We start from the raw sequence: 22,176 nt of genomic DNA on the forward strand, positions 1-22,176 counted from the left end.
TTAATTTGGGCAAGATCTTGTTAGACAGCAGGTTATGGTAATGTTTTGGATCTTCCCCATTTCTCATGGGAAAAAGGACAAGCATAGTCTCATAGTATTGTAATATTTGTAATACACATGTACTTTGAAGTACACATAGTGCTAATTACAGTCTCACAATACAGACTTAGTGTGAGAACTACAATCTTGTGTCTGAAGTCTGCTTTGTTCATCAGTTAAAACAATGCATGTCTGGAAATATCCACAAATGAATGCTTCATGAACTATAAAGCTTAAAAACATGCCTAACCTTCATGGTTTTGCAGAAAAAAAATAACTAAATGTATATTTTAAGTAGATTTTGTAGTTTGTTGTTACCAGTAACTTTTTTGCATGTGACTGTTCCATACATCCTTTTGAGAGGCCTGTATCTGTATCCAAATTGAAATAATCTTGAAATCTAATTGGAAATAATTCACAGTGCTCTTTTTTAGGTTACAATTTACTTAACATTAGAAGTAACGTTATACTTAAATACCAATATCTTATTAGCAGACATTCCATCTTAATTACACTTCTTAATACACGAAGCAATGTCACTGAAGCATTTGCTGCCAGAAATTATGCATGTGGTCAGTGCATCAGTTAACCCTTGTCTGAACACCATAAGATACCAATAAAATTAGCCAAAACCAGAAATAAAGCTCTGACAAATCTTCCCCAGAACAGGGAGGAATATTTAGCTCTACCTTCCAAAGCAGTGTTGAAATAAGTCTTAACCACAACATGCTAGACTAATAAGTTAATTTTTAGTCCAGACATTCCACAATGCCAGAGCAACGGGTTTTAAATCCATGTTTAAAGTTCTTAATGCCTAAAAATCTGATTATGAACTCAGATAAAATTCACTTTGCATTTAACACAATTAAGCAGCCAAAACAGGACTTAACACATCATCATCACAAATATATTCATGCAACGTAGAGAAGTGAAAGACCAACAGAATATTTGCAAAATATTTGCCTTTGTAAAATGAAAACAGCATCAAATAAAAATCTACTCTTAAAAAGCTTCAGTCACACTGCTGTGTTGCTAATTTGGAAAAAAGCCTCAGAGGTTGGAAGCTGCTAAGATGACAGCAGGAAGAGGCCAAGAGCAGCAAATGTTGAGACAGGAACTGAGACTGAACAGTTCTGTTTTAACCTATGTTTGACTCAACATTTGCTAAGGAATTGACCTTACACTGTTAGTAATTTCCTGCTTTTTGGAAAATTGTGGAAAAGCTTGAATTTTTCAGCTAGTAGTTATATACAGTTTCTATTTCTTAGTAGAATAAGTTGTCAGCTTAAAAATCCACGAAAAATATTTTTTCTCTATTACACAGTGTAGTTCAATGAGTAAAGAAAAATTCACATTTAATGAAGAGAAAAATGTTCCTGAAACCATCTGTAAGTGCTTCAACAAATGTAGCATCCACTTCACCCAACTATTACAAAAATAATCCTGGCCATGCTTCACACATCACAACACGTTTTGTCCTGACCTGAGGAGTTGAAGAAAAGAAAAATTAGAGTCCTCTTAGTCTTCAGAGAAAGTTTATCACAGCAACCAGAGCAGTGAGGTCAGAGCAGCGATTATAAAGCTGGCTGACCATAGAGGCCAGAATTTTTCCTATCTAAGCTGATGCTACAGCTATTAAAGAGTCAGTCTTCAGCGAAAATGATAAGGAACTGTTATTTAGTGGCTTCAAGAGCTTCATCACGGTACTAACAGTGTGGTGGGGTCTCAGGAGGAGTAAGTTCTGCAGCTGAGACTCATACATAAATGAGACTGGCAACAGTGGAGTGGGAAAATTACTTATACTGAACTGGAAAGATGCACAAATATTGCTGCAAGTCCAGTATATTGTGTGACTTCTGCAGAGAAAGCCAAAGCATTCAAAGGCCACCACTGCAAAGACCCCAGAATGCTGACAGAAGACCAAGGCAGCTCACTGAGTAGAGCTTTCTGTAATGGGCAAGGTTCTGGAACACTTCCCTGTGGGCTCTAAACAAAGGACAGCAATGTTCACACAGTTTTCTTGATCTTGAGCCCACATTAAAATGCATCTCAAATTAACAACTTCTTGCTATGATATTTTTCCCATGTGAAATACTGCCTCCAGAAGTAAACCTTCCAATTTTTCAGTATGAAATAGGCATTCCCTTCCCATTTTGATGATAACTTTCAAAAATAACCCAGCTCCTTAATCAAGAAGAGGAAGGAGAGATATCAGGATAAGCAGGAGGCAGAACTGAGTTAGTCATAGATGTTAAAAATTCATTGATTTCAAGAACTACACAGAGTTAGCAAAGGGAGTGAAGGAAAAGGGAAGCTGTTTGTAATTCATTGTCTGCAACAAGGTAGATTTAATAGCACTCAACAGAGGAAATAGGCAAGAACTTTACATATTGAAAATCCTAAATCACCTTAGAGATATTCACAGTTACAGGAGTAAGTAGTTCAAAGCTTCCATTCACACACAGTTTGCTTCCTCCTGGACTTGCACGGTGTTTCACATTAGTTTAACAAGTACAAAGCAAAAACTAGTAAGCCTAAGGGAATGAAAAGCTTCATGAATCCTCAGGACTTTCCAATCCTCAGTGGAAAGTCTTATTGTGATGGGTTGACCCTGACTGGACACCAGGTGCCCACCAAAGCCACTCTGTCACTCCCCTCCTCAGCTGGACAGGGGAGAGAAACCATAACAAAAGTCTCACGGCTTAAGAGCAGAGAGAGATCACTCACCAGTTACTGTCCCAGGCAAAGCAAGCCCAGCTGGGGGGAATTAGCATATTACCAGTGAAATCAGAGTAAGATGATGAGAAATAAAAACTCAATTTAGCAACACCTTCCCTTGCACTCTTCCATTCTTTCCCAGTCTCAACTGCACTCCAAAACTCTCTACTTGTTCCCTCACAGCAACATAGGGGGATTGGAATGGGACTGTGGTGAGTTCCCCACACCTTGTCTCCGCTTGCTCCTCCTCAGGGACAGGACACCTCCCACTCTTCACCTGCTCCAGCATCAGATCCCTCCCAGAGGTACAGTCAGTCACTAACTTCTCCAATATGAGCCCTTCTCTTGAGCTGCAGTTCTCCATGTACTGTTCCAGTGTAGGCCCCTTCCATGGGGTGAAGCTCTTTAGGAACAGACTGCTCCTGACTGGGTTTTCCCTCTCTTTCTTAAATATGCTACCCCAAAGGCAGTACTGCCTTTGCTGCTGGGCTTTGGCTTGGCCAGCAGCAGGACCACCTTGGAACTGGCTGGCACAAGCTCTGCTGGACATGGGGGAAGCTTCCAGAAGCATCTCACAGAAGCCACCCCTGCACCCCTCTGTTACCAAAACCTGGCCACAAAAGCCCAATATACTTCTAAAGGTTTCTCTGTAAGCTCTCTGGGTATCTCAGTCTCCAAAGCTTTGATGATGCTTAAAATAACTTATGGAACCCCCCAGTCTTTCTGATGTTCTCATTGTACAGACACTCCTCATTCAGCAAAACCTTACTCTGTCCAGATTGGCAAACTAATGTTTTAGTATTAGATATAACTAAAAAGGACTTAGTAAAGAAGGGGCAGAAATACTACTACTGACTCCTACCATGCTCCCTTAACCTGTAGAAGACATAGTTAAGGCACTTAGATAATGTACTGTAGATGGACAGATTAAAAAAATACCAAGCATCAAATTTAATACTGAACATGCAATACACCAGCAGCTTACATCCCTGCTGAATTTCTTCTAAAGAAAAAAATAGACCACCTAGCACTGCTTTATCAACTACAGCTTTAACTATCTAACTGTATCTATCCCAGCTAAGGTATCTTTTTCAGAAAATAAGTGATCTAGTTCTAAAGAAAATTATTTTTTAGAAGTTATTTAGCACAGCACTATTTTTCTGTACAGTGCTATTTTCTAATTATTCTCCCAAAAGTGAAGCATACTTCAGGATACTGAGGCAAAAGGCTGTTACTTCCCTACCACCTCTATAGACACAGGCTATAAATAATAGATTATATATAAATATTAAGTTACTCAAGGATGTTTATATTCTACCACCTCTGTGTTTTAGAATGTATGTCCTGGAAACAGGCTGTTCAATGAGGAGTGATTCTTTTGAAAGCATTGTGTTAGAACCACTTATTTACAGTACCCACTCTGACTAGTCAAGTATAGCCAGGGGAAATTTAGACACATTGCTTAAGTATTCTTCCTCAAAATTAATGAACTGCATTAAATTCTTCGGAATTGTTCAGTTATATCCATAAATGTTTACATTAACAACATTAAACTTCTTCCCTAATAAAGCTACAAGTGTTATATAGAAAACTGGGTTTCTGGCAAAAGGAAAAAAAACCCTGTTATTTGATTTAGATGGTTTTGGTGGGGATTTTTGGAAGAATGGAGGTAAAGAATGGTTTAGAGAAAAGTAAAAAAAAAAATCTAAGTAGCAAAACCATTTTTAGGAATGCAGAATCTCCTTTCCTGCTAGTCTAAGCAACAAAGTCCAGACACTCTTAGCTGTAAAGAGGGAACACTAAAACATTTATATAAAAAAAGCATTAAAAGCATTGTCCTTGAAGGTATTATTTTTCTCTAAGAGTAAATTCATTTTTATCACTATTGTTTTGATTTAATGATCTCTTTTCTGTATCTTACTGCTTTGTAAGTTCAATTTAAGCTTTCCTTAATTCATAACTGCATAATTTTGTCATATATAACATAAAAAGTATTTTGATATGATTTTAATATTTAATACAGTAAAATCAAGATGAATATGTACAGCTTATTGAGATAAACTGTGAACTGTTAAAATTTTAGGATTAGTTCTAAAGCTTTCATAAAAATATTTTACTTGTCCAATCATTAAACAACTACATGACCACAAAGATAGGCTTAGGAAGATTAGAATATTATTCTGTTTTAGTTGAGAATTAAAAGCCTACAACATTGTGATTTCTCAGATGTTTTGGAAAGCAAAAACCTAATATTAAACATTTAAGAGGTACATAACTATTTTGCCAAATGTGTTGTAAATGTCTTTATGGTGCTGTATACATATAACCTGATTTTTTTTTTTAATTAAACAGTTCAAGTCTGAAATGGTAAAGAGAGATGACCACATTTGTCAGAGATGCTGGGTGTAGGACTTAATTAGGGGCTAATTACAGGGACTGTACAGAGTTCTGAAGGGATCTGACCTCTCCAGAATGACACATGGTCCATGCACAGCACATCCACAGCTCCACTTACATATTCCCCGTAGGTCTCCTGTGCCGGGGGCGGCGGCAGGGGCCGGTACCCTGCTGGGGGAGGAACTCCTCGTGCTCTGGGTGCCAGAAGTCCCCGGCTCCGACTGACTGGTCCTCTGCTAGGAGGGACTCCCCTGGGAGCTGGTGCCCCTCTGGGCACTCCTGCTGGTGGTGGAGGCACTCCCCCACGGCCCCTGCGAACACACAGATCACTCACCATTAAACACTATACCCAGGGCTCCCCTTCCAACACGTCCCTCCCCCACATCATGACAGGTCTGCTTTGCTACAGCCAGAAAAAGTCTAAAAAGATTTAGAGTTTGTCATTTCTCTGTAGGCTTAAATCCGATTACACGCGTTTTGCAAAAAATGCCGGAAGATACAAACTGGACATGGGATTCAGTGATGTACCTTGTCCTGGCTTGAGTCATTCTCACACACGCAGACACACCCAAAACAATCTGCTGGAATCAGTCAACTTCACTGGAATTTGACTTCTAGTATGTGAAATCACAAGCACAGAATAATAACAGCTTCATTTGAAGGTGTCAGGCCATATCATACTCAAACCCTGCACAAAGGAATCAGTTGCCACTCCCTTCTGATCCTGTGAAAGCTTCTGAACACAACCTAAAAATCCCACTGGGTGTGAGATACTGAGTGGGTCACAAAAAATACATTTTCTTCTGCTTCTGAAGAGATTTCCATCTGTTTCAGGAAACCCAAGCATAATAAAACGTGCAGGGTGATTATAGGATGTAACCTTATGCCCTACATGTATTTCAGAACACTAAGTAACAGTATATTTGGTCTAAAAATTCTGAAAGCATGCTAGGCACTAACTTGCATCCTATTACTTTAGCCTGTTAACATATGAGACATCAGTTGAACCAGTTTTCAAAAAACATTTGATCCATTTAGAAGTGGCTTTTTCTTCCGACTCCCTTTAGTAAAGCGAGAGATCTTTAGAGGTACAGTAATCTGTGAGAAATTTGCATCATTTACTCTCTTAAACAGGACATCTAAAACATTGCTAATAGACATCTTTTTATGGATATAATTTCAACCCATGAACTATAATTGAGTCTGAATGACTGCTGTTGGCAATAGAATTGTTCCAAAGAAGCCAGACCCTTATTATGTACTCTAACAGATACATAGAAGGAAATAAGGCACAAGCTCTGCTTTATCTTTCTACCTACCAAGGCATTATCTAATTAATCTCAAGAACAATAACTGAGTAAAAATGTTCTCATTTCAGTAGAAATTTTCCAACTTGAAGAGTATTATAAAGATCCAGATTTGGCCTTAGGATTTCCTATCCCATTTCATACATCTCGTATAATTTCACATCAATAAACAAATCAGAAAACAACAAAAAAGGCAATCCTTTTACCGCAAATAAGTAGCACTTTAAAAACTGCATCACTGAATGAGGAATGCAAAAAATGTAAAGATACAACCCAGATAGATTTCATTAGTTTTAATTACTGACCAAAACACAGCCACAAAGTATTTCAAACAAGCCTAGAGAGTGATTTAAAACTGTGCTTATTACTGGGTTTTGGCTAATCTGTAGAATACCTCCTCAGGATAAGGTACCAGCTGCTTATTTGACTTGATTTTAGTGAGGGCAGGGGTGAGTAGTGAAGTTCCCAGACACAGCCCACTGAAGTAATATAAAGAAATACCAAATGTGATCCTTTCCAAGAGAAGCCAGAGAAAAGGAAATGAACCTAGTGGCATAGACTATAGCCAATATCAGGTAAAAAAAAAAAAAGAACGAAAAAGGTCATTAAAAAGATTCAAGAATCACTAGGCATAATCATGACAGCATCCTTCTGGCAGGGTGCAAGTGAAAACAGGAAACAGAATATGCTGAAAAACATGGAAAAACATTTAAGGGAAGAAAAATGTACAGTTTTTCACGGTAGCATAGATTTATTCTTGAGAAGAAATTAGAAAACCAGATCCATGTGATGAGGTCTTTTCTGCATTTCAAAAAGCAGTTAATAGGATTGGAATGGTGGAGTGGGAAATGGTATTTCTCTTGTATTATGAGATCATTTATAATCTTATCTTTTCATAGCTTTGTTCATTCCTCATACAGGATCTCAATCTGAGATGTATGGTTCTTGTGGTTACTGCAACAGGCTGGAGGAAACTGGAAAAGCACCAAGACAAAACTCAGAACAGGATTGAACAGGAGAGTTCAATCAGCACCACAGATTTGAGTTGTAGAAGGTTATGATGCTAGGAGGAAATTTTTAGAAATTGTGAATTAGTATTTCTTTTAACTTGCATAAAAGTTGATGTATTGTAAATTGTATATTCTTTTAATTTAAGAATTGTTATTTCTAAGAGAAGTTGTAGGGGAACTAAAGAAGCTTGTTGGATATTTACAATGAACAGACTCAAAATATTGAGGAACCATTTGAACAGGAACCTTTGCACACCTTTGCAAAAACAACAGATCTGCCCAAGTATTCCTTAATATGAAAAGGGAAGCTATAAAAATTATGTTTAAAAATACTTAGAGTAAAATGTACATCTGTGGTATGGGGAGTCAGCAATTCTATGGGAAGTCGGAGCAAATACACAATTATCAGAAAAGAAAAAGCTTGAGAAAGGGCAATAGGAGCTCAGTAAGGCAAGAACAGGGTTTAAGAGGTATCGCTTAAAAGGCTGAACCCAACTCTAACCTCAAAAGAAGAATCCTAGTAAAACAAAATACTCCGAAAAGCAGGTCCTTCAACTGTCCCAGAATCAGTAAACCTCCCAGAGTGAGCCTCAATCTCCAGTGCAGATCAATTTGTATATATGAATGTCTACATGCACATGCAGATTTTGCTATGCAATCAAGAGTAACCGAAGGAGTTTCTCATGGTAGAGCTGTTCTTACAGTAATCCACTGGATAGTGCTGCCAATACTTTAGAGACAAATTACAGAAAAAAGGAACAAATAAAAGTACGTGCACTATTTTTCAATAAACAGCAGAGGTTCAGATGCCTACTCTAATCTGTAGCTGAATCCCAACCTGAATGTTTTAGAAAAGAAAATAGCTAAAAAAGTCCAACTTGCAGGAAGGGACCCTTGGGAGTTAATACATACCCACATATAAATTTATATATCCTACCATTACACAAACTAATAGGTTCTGCACTGTGACTGCCTATAGAACATCTAGAATTAAGACTGGCCCAGAGGTCAGGACACTAAAAACTACAGTTTTAGAAAACGTAAGAGTACACACAAAACTTCACAGCTCCACTGTGTATTCACAGACTTGTTTCCTAAATCAGCTTATTTCCACATTAAAAAAACCCCAAACATAAAATAACTGAAAGTACATCAGAAACTATGTCAAAGATGACGAGCAGTCTAGAACCATTTGTGTATCAGGAACAATTAAGTAGACTAAAGCACTTCATACTACAAATGACAACTAAGGCTTATCTGATGCAGCCAACAGAAACACTGGAGGAATGGAAAGGCTGAGGGTGTCCTCAGAATAATCTACACCCTCTTCAAGGGGAGCAGTGGAACAGGAGGTGCTGGGCTCCTCTCTGGTAACAAGATACAGGACTGTACTGAACGAAACTGAATGAAAAAAAAATTGAATGAAACCAATTTTGAAATTTTGTTCTTTCCTGAACTTTTCATCTCTTAATCAACTACTTTTGAGAGGTATCCATCTGCTTCCAAAACCTCTGAAGAAACTGCACAGAGGGTCTTGTTCGCTACCCTTTCCCTTCTACAGCTATAAATTAAAGAATCTTTGTGCAACTGCTAATAATTAGAACAATTATCATACATATTTTATTCCAGCTGTTTTATCACATTGAGAGATACCTTGCCATCAAATCAAACTTCTCATGACTCCTAGACTACTTCCACTGCTTGCTTCTTCGCCCCAAGGACATCCTTCTGCAGGACAAATTTCAGGTGCCACCAACTCTCCTTGTCTTTGCTACCAAACTGCTGATTAGTTTTATTTCCTTATAAAACCTTTGTAACAAGTTACACATTATCAAAGCTGGTTTGTCAGGCCATTGTCAGCCTTGGATACCAGCTCATATTCTAAAATATAAGATGGGTATTTTTGTCTTTATTTTCTCTCCTATCACAGTGTCACCTCTGTCCCTGTCAGAAATCTTTTCAATGTCCTCAAGAAGAACCCCTTATGAGTAAGAACCCATAAAAACTTCTTACAGCGCTGAGTCCATATATCCAAGGCCAATGGAATGCACAAATAAGCACTGAACCTCCCACTGATCTGTCTCCAAACTTTTTGAGTACTTTGTGCAAATACTTTGGAACAGGGTTCAAGTGCCTTATTTTCAGGAAAGGTGAAATTAATTATTGGCAGGAAAGTACTTAATTATTGGCAGGAAACACACAGTAAATCCTATCGCTGAGCCATGTGCCGTTATTGTCACTTCTAAAAAGGCTTTAGCAAAAAAATGCTCATCTATGCATTGAGTCCATTGTGCTCTGCTCTCAAAGAAACATTTTATTACCAGATTATTACTGCTTTAAGAAAATTTGAAGTATTTGTTTCATCTTCATAATCACTTTTTTATTAATTTGGCAGTGGTGAATCCAGTGAAGAAGTTAACACTTCTCCATTACTCCAATAAGTAATTCATATTGTTAAAACCTGAATAATTTTACTCCCGAAGTTGAACAATTATCTTGTAGGCTCTGCACTAAAAAATGCTTCTATATCAGTATCTTTTATATCTATATCTGTACCATGGACCAGACCAAGTAAAATAAATCCCAGTAACTCATTTAATATCTTTTGTTTCACTAGAAAATAGGAGGAATAATCTAATTTAACTCACATACCACATCATCCCTTCAAGATACTGTCATGAAAACTCTTTTTTTTGGAATACAACTCTCCTCTCATGACATTATTTCATTACTTATACTTGCAATTCAGTATAAAAAGAAAATAAGAAGTGAAGCACAATTTCTGTAAAAATATAAACACACTAGAGAAGGGGAGAAAAAGCCTCTAACAAAAGTGTCAGAAGGTGCTAATGTGATTTGTGAACACTGTGGAATAATTATAGAAGATGGTTAATGTCTGAAAATGTGAAAATAGAAACTGTATCCACTTATAGTATTACTGAAGTGTTGAATTTTGTGATTAACATCTCATTGTTTGAATCCTAAATTTATTGTGTGTAAAAACATTCTCAAGGAAATCTAATACCAAAATCTAACACCACTTAGAACTATGCTACACAATGTTAGATTCAAAATACTTGTGTGAATGTTCAGAAGGAATTCACAAGTACTAATCTAATCATCGATTCCCACTGAAATAGTATTTTACCAACTTATACAACTTAGTTACTTCCTCTTTGGCCTTTGTTAGCAATAATATTTGACATTTTTACTTTCTAATAGTCCCACAGTGCTTCTAGGATTTATTTCCAGGAAACTAAGTTACTGCCCTTGACCACAGAAGCAGGCACAGTACCTCACACTCATCTCCAGATGCCCTCACCAATAGACACTTTCACATCTCATTTAGCACTTTCTCCGCTCTAGAATCACACTGATTCTTATTTCAAGCTTAGCCTATCACTGGATGGCTGAGTTAGTAAAATTATTCTGATCATGAAATCACAACTAGAGTCAGTTCACAGCTTTCCTGCACTTTTAGTGAAACAAAAAATTGGAACAGTTGATGGTATGAAGATCCTTTTCACTGTCTCCCCCAGAAACATTAAATGGAAGAATAACTTTAAAATAAAAAATAGTCAGAAAATTTAGGACCAGTTCTTAAGAGGAAACATTTGAAATTATTTAATATTAGCATTCATAGTTCCATATATCAGCAGGGATTTACACTGCTCAATAAATAGATATAACAGATTTGGTTACCAGATGCTGATATATTATTGGCATTTGAGCACAGCCAGCTACATCCAGTGTTCTTCAAACAATAAATACTTTTATTTTATATTAAACATCTGAAAAATAACAAACCTGTTATTTCATTGCTGGCATTTTAAAATACTACAACACTGATATCTGGATTCAACTCAGAACTCAGATTCCCGACTTTTCATCCTTTTTGGAACAAAAAAAAAGCCATCAGTGAATTAACACTCTTACACAGGAGTGTTATTTATTTCATATTTATATTTTAAAACAGTAACACATATGGTCATGTTTCAATTTTGTGGAAAAAGGGAGATCACAAAAGCAAAAGAAAACACAGTGAACAATAATAATATCTGCCTTTGACCTACATCCCAAACTGGCTTTGTGAAATATCTATTTTGTGCTACAGAATCTTTTGCATTTCACTACCTACATGTTCTCAAGAAAAAGTTATTCTCCAAAAAAAGAAACCAGTTCATTCCAGTGGTGGCAGGAAAGCAGCTGGAAGGTTTGAACACAATGCAGCAGTGATCCACATCAGCTCATCTTACTTCTAACATGTAAGACAGCAAGTTCTAACTCACAGCTTCTGCAGCACTTTTATTTTTCCCCAGACAGGGACAGTCATTCAACCATTAGGACCCGAGCCATGCACAGACTGAAATATGAATAATAAATGGAAAAGTAAAAGGAAATAAACAACTCCACACCCTCTTGAAAGCACAAACCAGAAATCTGCCTTTTCTTTAACGAGAGTATTGTTTTCAAATACAATCTGTTTCAGTCTGGGGAGTGAAGTCAGGCAGCTCCACCTTATTGTGGCCTTTCAGTAACTAAGTGGAACTGCTCATAAGAGAGTAACTTTATCAGGGTCTGTACTGATAGGACAAGGGACAACAGCTTTCAGTTGAGGAGGGCAGGTTGAGATCGGACATAAGGAAGAAATTTATGATGAGGGTGGTGAGACAATGCTGGAACAGGTTGCCCAGAGAAGTTGCAGATGCCCCATCCCTAGAAGTGTTCAAGGCCAGGGTGGGACTTTGAGCAACCTGGGCTAGGGGAAGATGCCCTGCCCATGGCAGGGGGTGAAATGAGATGGTCTTTAAGGGTCCCTTCCAGCCCAAACCATTCTGTGATTCCAGCACAGATTTCTAGCCATAAGTGACACAAAATGGTTCCCTCCGTGCCATGCCAAGGCATTAAGGAACTTTTAGCCAAATTCTGAGACTTATTATTATCATACTCTAGAATTTCACTTTTCTAAAGCATACAGTTGGAGTAACAATTGAGTGATCCTTGAATTTATTTTTTTTTTCTTAAAATAGCATGAACTTTCAGAGAGAAAGGCTGTTTTAGTTGCAAAACCTCCTTAGATGTGTACATTAGCATCTATTGAGTCATCGGAAGGTTTGGGTTGGAAGGGACCTTAAAGATCATCAAATTCCAGCTCTCTTGGGAAGAAGGGCAGGGACACCTTCCACAAGAACATTAACACGTGCTTAAGTGTTTAGTTTTGTTTTAAGACTTTACTTAACCAGAGATCAAAACTCATATTTTGGTTGCTATCATTTATAATGCACTGATTCAAGATGGGAACACAAATGCACTAAAGAAACACTGATGCCTAATGAGTTATATTTTCTAGTTTTCCACCTTAACATCATATTAAATACCATGGATCCTTCTAAGCTTGCTATCACAATAAATTAAAAAGCAACTGATATGATCATTTTATACAGTTGCCTCCAGAAAAGAATTTAAGATCAGAATAAAAACAGAAAACAGACTTTCACCACTTTCCCTCTTTGTTGTACAGAAGTGGGATTATGTCAAAATAGCTTAACAACTCAGCATGAACACTACAGAAAATAGAAGTGCTGTGATTACATCTGAAGGTCATCTTTAATAGTACTAGGGACAAAAACTTGGGGCAAGGTGGTGAAAAAGGGAATAGCTGAAGGAAGCAGCTGTATCCTCCAAGATCAACAATAAGAGAAGAACATTCCTGAATGTAAAGCTTGCAACACACACGCAGCTCTCCCAGAACAAATTCCATCCAGTCACCCCCAAAACCTTACTTGGCTCTAGAGCCAGAAAAAAATTTGTCAAGAAAATTTGGAACAATCCAGAAAAAAGAACACAGTTGCCAAACCACAACCAATAGGCAATTACTTACCCCGCAGGAATGTCTGCATATAAGCTAGATTTTCTGTATGCAAACACAAAAGTGCTGTTCTATACAAAATAAAATTTTGTTATGGATCTAAAAATAGATTTGATAAGATGTATTATATCCAGTTCCCACATGTCTGATAAGGAGCAAAAAAGGCATAAATTAGTACTTTTTTTTTCTTTGAAACTATTCAGGAGTAATAAGGGTTTCAAAAGTGGGAACTTAAACACACTCAAGATGTTTCATGTATCAAGGCTGGTATCATAAAACCATTCTGCAGATCACAAAGAAAGGTTAGAATCAAGGTTTTAGACTTTGTTTTGCGAGTCTTCTGAGGCTTTGCTTCAACTTCTCCTGGATATCTCAGGGATGCTGCCTATTGAAACTGTTTTATCCAACGCTGAGACAAAGCCTTTAAAGCTTTGCTTCAACAAAAGTAATATCCATTGAAATCCATTTCTGCTAAAAAAGAATCAGAGCATTATAACTGAGTTCGAGATCTGCAGCTCAATGGCTGTACAATCTCAGTAGTAACAGAATTGAACTTCACTTAAGGAACATGCTAACAGAGCAATTCAATTTGAGAGAAAAGTGTCTTGGAGTTTAAGATAAGCCTTGGAGTAAGGACAAGTCAAACAGACACTTTTTCACTTTCCTTTAGAATATATGTGAAAAATGGTGATGACAAAACAACAACCTTTTACTGTCATCTCCAAATCAAACAGTAATAACAATTAAATTTACCCTGAAGACACTTCAAGAGCTGTAGACCAACTATGCTGGATTCTGTAAGCTGTGTAACAGTATCTCTTGCATAAAATACAGATTTGAAAAAATAATTTACCAAAATCCAGAGGACAGAACCAGCAATGCTAGAAATGTAGTACTCTAAAAAAACTATTTACATATGCACATACTAGGTACTAACAGTGTAAAGTAGTTATCATGCCTTGGTGACAGGATGTGACCAAACAGTAGCTTCTGTGCCCCAGAAATATTAGCTGAAGGATATGGAAAATGAAACAAACTTGAAATAGTACTGCAAATGTATCTGTACTCAGCATCCGTAGCAGAATCATTACAGACTTCTGTGAGAAAGTAACAAAAAGCTATTAAAAAAAAAAACCTCCAAAATCAAATGAGGTCTCCAACGTGAAAGAACTCTTGTATGGCTGATTACAGTGCCAAGGGGTGAACCTTGGTACATAATTAACATTACTCAGAACATTAAAATCAAGAAAAGCAGAATACATATATATTTTTACACAATATTACAAAACAGAAGAACAGCAATTTGATGATTGAGAGAAATTTTTTCTCCCAGGACACAATCCACAGTAAGAATAATTTCTTTAGATTAAGATTCACTCTGAATTGCATTTGAATTATTGTCAGGATACATGTAACTAAGCAGATCTATATAAATAGAATATTTCCTTAGGGCTGCTTCTTCTAACATGCTTTATCACCTGAGGTAAAATGCTTCAGGGTATTATTCAGAAATTAGTTTGAGAAATGCATTGAAACAAGAAACAAGAAAGTTTACAACTTTCATTCAGAAATGAAAGTTTCAAGTTGCATTAACAAGAACTGCACACAAAACAAAAGATTACCACAGCTAACAGCAACACTTAGGTACTGCAGAATACAGCTGTACTCTGTAATATAAACAGTTATGAACTTTATTTAGGTTTTGTTTTCACACTTCAGAACTTGAAGGAGTTGGAACTGTCATCTCAGTACTACAATGAAGATGGAGGATGTTAGAGTAAAAATAAAACATCTGTGACAAAGAAAAACAGCAAAAGCAGTAGACGTTGCCTACTCCCAAACAAACAAATGCCACTTTTCACAAAGTAAGTGCCACTCAGACAAGAAAATCTAAATTCTACCTCCAGAGCACTTCTGTATCATTTCATCATGACTATGAAAACAAAGCACTAACATAAAAAAGAAAAGCATACTGTATAAGTTGGAGATACTGCCTGAAATTCATGACAATCCAGGTAACACATTTCCTGCTGTGAACTCCAAACACAGACTGCACCTAAGTAGCAATACAAGGCTAAAAATCAAGTTGTTCAAGTAGGATTGAATATCTCCTATGCTATGCGTTGCTTCTTGACAAAGGCAGCACTCAAGCTCCACAGGGCCATGGTTAGTTCAGTCCAAATGAACTCAACTTTCATTAATAAACAAAGGTTGTTTCCCCAACCTTTTGCTCTTCTTTTGGGAATCCATGTATTTTAGTGTGTTATTGTGTTATATCTGGGGGAGGAATTTTATTTGAAGAAAGAAGCTTGAAACACATTCAAATGAAATTCCACATACCTGGACAAAGCAGGAACAGGTACTCCTCTTGCTCGAATTGATGCTTTTCCACGGACAACTGGAACTTCTGCACTTTCTGAGCCACCATTTAAATATGTTAATTCTTGAAGCTGTGCCTGTCTGATTTCATCGTTGTAGTCCTAAAACAAGGGGGAGGCAGAGTGAGAAAAAAAATTAAATTGTTTACCCACCTCTGTCAGCAAACTCTTAAAAAGTTGAACATTCCACTGAAAAAGTTTAATATGCATAGTAAATAAGAATAACATTCAGTCCAAACTTTATTACAGAATTCTACATAACTGCCATTTTTGCTCAAGCATTTTTTTCATTCCCTTTGCATATATTTTTATGTAGCTTTACCAATTAAAATGGCAATGTTAAAATGCTGCAGAGATAGGAGAACACCAGAAAAAAATATCAAGATCCCATATTCTGAACCGAGATCAAATTTGTAGTTCCAGCTGTAGAATGACTGTGTTAAAATCAGAAAAAAGAGGGGAGAGAGAGAGAGAGAGCTGTAAAAGAGTAGAGAAAAACTACACTGATGAGAACAGCACATGAAAATGAAGGAATAGATTAGGAATCCACACTTTAAAAGTCAGGAGTTACAGAATAAACACATTAATTCATTCAATACATACAAGAACTGTTATCTAGTAAGAAGAGCTCAAAAAATTAAGTTCTGTAATATGCAATGGTAAAAATGCCAAGGACATATGACTTGTTTCTGTCTGCACAAATCCTCTACTCTCAAGATCTAGGAAAAAGAAAGCTCAGGTGTTTACACACAGAATTAATATGGTACTTCTCAAGCACAAGTTTTCAGGGACCTTGAGTCAACCTCCGAAACAAGCAGAGCACACAGGAATAACACAGACCCAACACTCAACTCTTGAGATAGAAGTATTTTCCTGTCATTTCTCCTCCACTTAAAGTGAGCCATGCAGAATGCAGCCATAAAGGTGAATTAAAGATAATTATTTTACCCAAGGTGCAACCATTCTATCAAAATATTAATAGGTACTCTCATAGGAACAAAGGGATACTCCAGATACAACAGCTCTTCTGCAAAACCTCCCATTTCAAGAAGAAAGGTTTATTCTAACACCACCCATTTTACAATTTAATGACAACACAAAGAATCTGCATCTCACTGCAAATCTGAGTTTATTACATTTATTCACTAGACAGGGACCAAAAGATTGTCAGGCAGTCTTACAGACTTTGAAACATAACCCTGCATTGAAAGAAGATTAAAACTTCCATGAATTCAAATCTCTCAATTATCCTTGAAACATTCTGCTTCTCCTACACTTCTATAAAAGGAAATAAAGTTGTCCTTTATATGCCATTGCTGAAGAATGTTACTGGTGTTTAAAGAAGAAGCACTATAACAGCATTTTGTCCAAACTGCCTTAAATAGGTTTTGAAATTTAACTCCCAACTGCCCACCTGAGATCATCCTCTATTTAGCAGCAGAAACCAAATATGAGAAAGGTCTAGAAGACTGAAATAACTGCTTCAAATGACATAATTGAAGCTTTTGATAAACAGATTTCATTATTAAATGGCCAGGACCCAATACATAGCCAGTCCATCACAGGGAGTAGATTACAAACAGGAAACTGAACACTATTCTGGCCAGCTACTGTACAGAAACCCACTTTGTATTTTTTATCTGTTGCTGGATCAGAACTGGCTACAAATGCAAAATTCTATGCCCTGTATAGAGAAAAATTTCAACCTTGATACAAAGAAACCTTGCCAAGAAACTGTACCACCAACATACAATATCAAAGTTCTGACAGCCTGTATCAGATGCCCTTTATAATTTCTTCACAAAACATCTTTTTCAGAACTGGGCCCCTGGAAAAATGCCTTTGATGATTTTATACTCAGTTAATTCAATTCCTTAGCAAAGACATGCTCAGGTTGCCACTGTGTGTGTTGGGTCCCTTTTCTTTTCCCCCTGATGCTTTCTCACTTTCCTGCAGCACATTACCAGACACAGCAGCAGCCTTAGGTCACAGAGAAGGGCTCTGCTGTGCACAGGACAGAACAGAAAACATGGCCCTTATCACACACGCCAGAGGCAGCAGGAGGATGCAGAGTGAAGGGGCAGCACAAGGCAGCCACGATAAGCTGCAGTGTTAATCCATTAGATGCTGAAATGGATTCCTCAATTAAAAGTAGCAGATGGTCAATTTATGAATACTCACTGCTGGAAACAGCACACTTCAAGTCAAATGAAGCAGACAATCTTTTCCTCACCTAGAAGATGGACATGGAAACTCTTTAGACTGCATCCCTCCTCTGAATATCTTAGGCAGTAGCAGCACTTGAATTTAAGTCAAATGCTGCTGCTGAATTTCAATTGAACAGGTGTACTCTGATTTTATGAATAAATTGACTAGCCTGACTAGCTACAGTCTTATCCATTAGCCATGGAGGCTGCATTTACATCAAGATCCATGCAAGACATTTTCATCTCACAAGTCCCCATACTTACATGATCTAACTAAATCTTTAAAATTTTATCTATGATTTTCACCCAGCCACATCAAGGTATTGGCAGCAGCATCTCTTGGGATCACTCTAGCTTAAGACCTTATTTCAATTTATCACTCAAACTATTAGCAATGCTATTTATTTATATCATGTTAGGACAGATCCCCACAAAACCCTTCACAGCTTTGCAAAGTACTCAAGTAGATCTTTATCCTGACAGTGAGCAATCAATAATTACCAGGTTTCCAGCCACCTTTTTTTTATACCTTACACTTACTTGCCAGCTTAAGGAAAAGTCTTCGAGAGATTCCAAAGGCCACCGAGCTCTTCAAAATGCCATCAAAAGCTGTATCATCACCACATCATACAAACTAAATGTGCAGAAGGTAGGACAGGCTACAGGAAAAGGTTGTGAATTCCGCTCACATTGTCATAACTGGTATGGATTGTTCTCTCAAAGCGATTTCTATATTTTGCTTTAAAGACAAGGAAAACGAACTCTGGTAACCAATGGCAAAGGGTAATTAGTGCTGTATCTGTCAGAAGACAAATGACTGCCATTACTCAAAAGTTAAGCAAAATAGACTAAGTTCTAATGGTCCAAACTGCCATAACCATAGAATCACAGAATGGTTTGGGGTGGAAAAGGCCTTAAAGGTCATCTCGTTCCAACTCTCCAGCCATGAGCAGGGAGGTTTTTTTCCCACTTTCCACTAGATCAGGTTGCTCAGGGCCCCATCCAGCCTGGCCTTGAAACCCTGGCATAATACAGCAACCAGGGAGGGGTGAGATTGAAAGTACCTGGCTTTTTGACCTGATAGAAATAATTCTGAGATAACCAGTATCAAGCACAACACCCACCAATCAATCTAATACTCAAACAAGAGTGCTGACCAGAGTCTGGCCAGAATAAAGGGACTGGCTAATTTAAAGGAAAATGGAAGAACGTACTTAAAAGTCAGAAGACACAATTCTAATTGCAGAAGAAAGTTAACACTCAAGGCAACATCAGCACAGCCAAAAATACCCTCAAAACCAGTTTTTATGTTTTGGGTTGAGCTGTGCCAATAGTTTAAATGAAATTACACCACTGCAGCTGCTTGAGGTTAAACTTGAATGCAACGATACTTGCCCATGGATCTGAAGATCCAATAAGAGAGGCTGAGGCATTTTTGCTATAGTCAGCTACCACAAGGATATTCTGTATTCTAGCACCAAATGTGATGTTATGTTCAGCACTGATCTGAAAGATGAACAATAACCATATTCATAAATTTGATCTAGCATCTAAAACTGTAGGAAGTCAGAGACCCTACATTGTACAGATAATGCAAATTATGATCATAATCATATATATTCATAGCAAGACATCTTTCCTGAAATAAAACAGGTAATTTCTTAAGAAAGCCACAACAGACCTTGGAGAAAATAAAAACCAAGTTGCATTTGGCAGCAGTGAACCAAACACTATTTCTAAAGGAAAAGCTGCTGCTCCTTCAGTGGCTGCTGCAAGGGGGGAGGGGGCAGGTGAAAGAGATTAAGGCTTTTAGAGCAATTCTGATAGGCTTACATTTGAAAAACCAAAGGGAAATTAAAACAGTGTTGGCTTGATCCCACAGTTCAGGAAAGATTATGTAGCATCAGTTCAGCTCAGTATAAGATGCAATGATCAAAAATAAAGATGGAAAAGTGTATAACACCAGTCAATGAGATTGCTCATTATCAGTCTATAATTCTACTGGCTTAGCACACTAATGACGAGGTGTTGATAAGATTACTTCATTTATGTCAACATTAGGGAAATCAAGCTGAATGAAAAAAAAGACCTCTAATGGAGGGGGCATGGGGATCAGACACATCCTTGCTTCCAGCACATGCAAGAAGCATTTATCAAATTGAACATATTTCTATTTAAAAAAGGGCAGCTGTTTGCTGTCTAGAATAGCCAAGAACTTAATTCTCCCTTATTCCTCCCCACCCTTAAATCATGAATCATGTAAACAGAGTAACCTTCATTATGACAGCCCAGCATTCCTACAAATATTCTGTTGAGTATCCTCTGTTGGATCAGTTAGGATGCCTGAACAGTAGTATGCTCATTCAGCTCTTTTCATGTGCATCAAGAAAAAAGAAATTTAGAACCTGCAGAGAAATGTACAATGTGATGTTTGATTTTTTTTTTATGACAACATAATGCCCAGGACATCTTTGTTTTTTAACTGTCCTAAAGTACATCTGCATTAGGGTTACTTCACATCAGGACATATTCCTAGTGAACCTCCTGACAGCTGTCATTTATCACGCTTTGGTTCATACCACAGTGTAGTATTGGGGCTCATGAACTCGCTTCATTCAGACAAAAACAGGTCAGAAGAAACAGTCAAGTAGCACACAGCTCCAGTCACCTGGGACCTAGTTTCATAAGATACTTTCAAGCTGGAAGAGACCCACAGGGATCCTTCAAGTCGAAATCATGGCCCTGCACAGGACACCCCTAGAATCCCACACCATGTGCCTGAGAGTACTGTCCATTTCTTGAACTCTGTCAGGCTTGGTGCTGTGACCATTTCCCTGGGGACCCTGGTGTGGTGCCCAACCACTCTCTGTGTGGTTTCATAGATGTGGACTAGGTTTGGTACAAACTATAATTCCCAAAATACATACAGGAGCACTGTTAAACCATCAGCACCAACTGCTGTACAAGAGACATCCCCAACTGGTCCCCAATACAAGATTCTGGCTCCACTCAGACATATACAAGCTGCTGTCACTTAGATACATGCCTCAGGAAACTTTCCTTATCCAGGTCCCCACACTTCCCTGATCTGACACAAATAAAGATTAACACTTGGGTGTTAAACATTTTCAGCAGTAAAAATAAACAGAAGTCAATGCACCTTGAGAATGCTTTGCTTTCTATACTAATCCTTTGATCACCAATACAGACTGAAGAAACATTCACCCAAGAGCTGAAATAGCTGGGAACTTCACACACAAACATCACCTGAAGTGCTCCAGAGCTTCCTAAGAGAGGCTGGATTTTTTCAAGCAGTTTAATATTGCAAAGAAGTAAGGTTGGTTCTTACATGAGGAGCAGATGAAGTTACCTTCTGATGAAAGACATTATAAACCCATTACCTAGATATATCCCAAACCTGGAGTACAAAATTGTACTGGAAACCAGATGTCATTTCTTATATCCATATAACAGAAGCTGAAGTATACACCAGAAAGCAAGTATAGCTCGTGTATCACTAGTATTGTGATAAAAATAAAGATACAAGATAAACCTGTATTGATTCTCTGCACTCAACACTAAACCAGGGTTACAAGTGAGAGAAATACTACAGCTTCAAATATATTAATTCTTAAAAAGAATTGATGCTTCATATGTACCAAGAAGCCAGAAAAGGCACACATTTACAGATTTTTTACAATTATCTGCAGTCTAAAAGTGATACCTTGCATATGACTAGTTAAGCAAGAATAAGTTTCTCTTTTACTGTAGGTCAGGTCATGAAATTTGCGTGGGCAGTTACACATTCACCCAGCAACTGCTTCTATCAAAATGCAAAGTATTTGACAGTCAATTTCTTTCATAAATTAAATTAAGTAACAAGACCTGACCAATACTGTGCACTGTTCAGAATCATAGTTTAGATTGGAAAATCATCCAGTTCCAACCCCCTGCAATGGGCAGGGACACCTCCACTAGACCAGCTTACTCAGTTTTAGAGATAAAACTTCTCACTCAAGACCACCAGAATTATCAATAAAAAAAAATAAAATACTAACAGGGATGAGGAACTTCTTGATTTCTTCCAATGCATGTCCCATTCTGGCATACGCTTCTGCAGGTGGAGCAAATACTTCAATTAAAACATGTAGGTCATCATTTAGGTGGAAATACTTTGCCTCTCCACTTTTTCTTAACTCTTCCTCCTAGGAAATAAGAAAAATGGTTTTACACATTCTTGTTCAAAACATT

General features: G+C 37.5%; 1 protein-coding gene across 2 annotated transcripts in view; it reads right to left on the reverse strand.

The window, feature by feature from the left end:
- The window catches only part of KHDRBS3 (KH RNA binding domain containing, signal transduction associated 3), an 89,993-nt gene that overhangs the window by 29,724 nt on the left and 38,093 nt on the right, over window positions 1–22,176 (reverse strand). For both annotated transcript variants that reach the window (XM_088066058.1, XM_005516891.3), the window contains exons 4-6: window positions 21,984–22,130; window positions 15,681–15,820; window positions 5,273–5,465 (exon numbers count right to left, since the gene is read on the reverse strand). In XM_088066058.1, the coding sequence (XP_087922184.1) occupies window positions 5,273–5,465; window positions 15,681–15,820; window positions 21,984–22,130 (480 nt within the window). The remainder of the gene's footprint in view (window positions 1–5,272; window positions 5,466–15,680; window positions 15,821–21,983; window positions 22,131–22,176) is intronic.

The sequence above is a fragment of the Pseudopodoces humilis genome, chromosome 1, assembly GCF_049639895.1.
Source record: "Pseudopodoces humilis isolate 2021_Gansu_Grassland_sample_001 chromosome 1, ASM4963989v1, whole genome shotgun sequence".
Classification (NCBI taxonomy): Eukaryota; Metazoa; Chordata; class Aves; order Passeriformes; family Paridae; genus Pseudopodoces; species Pseudopodoces humilis.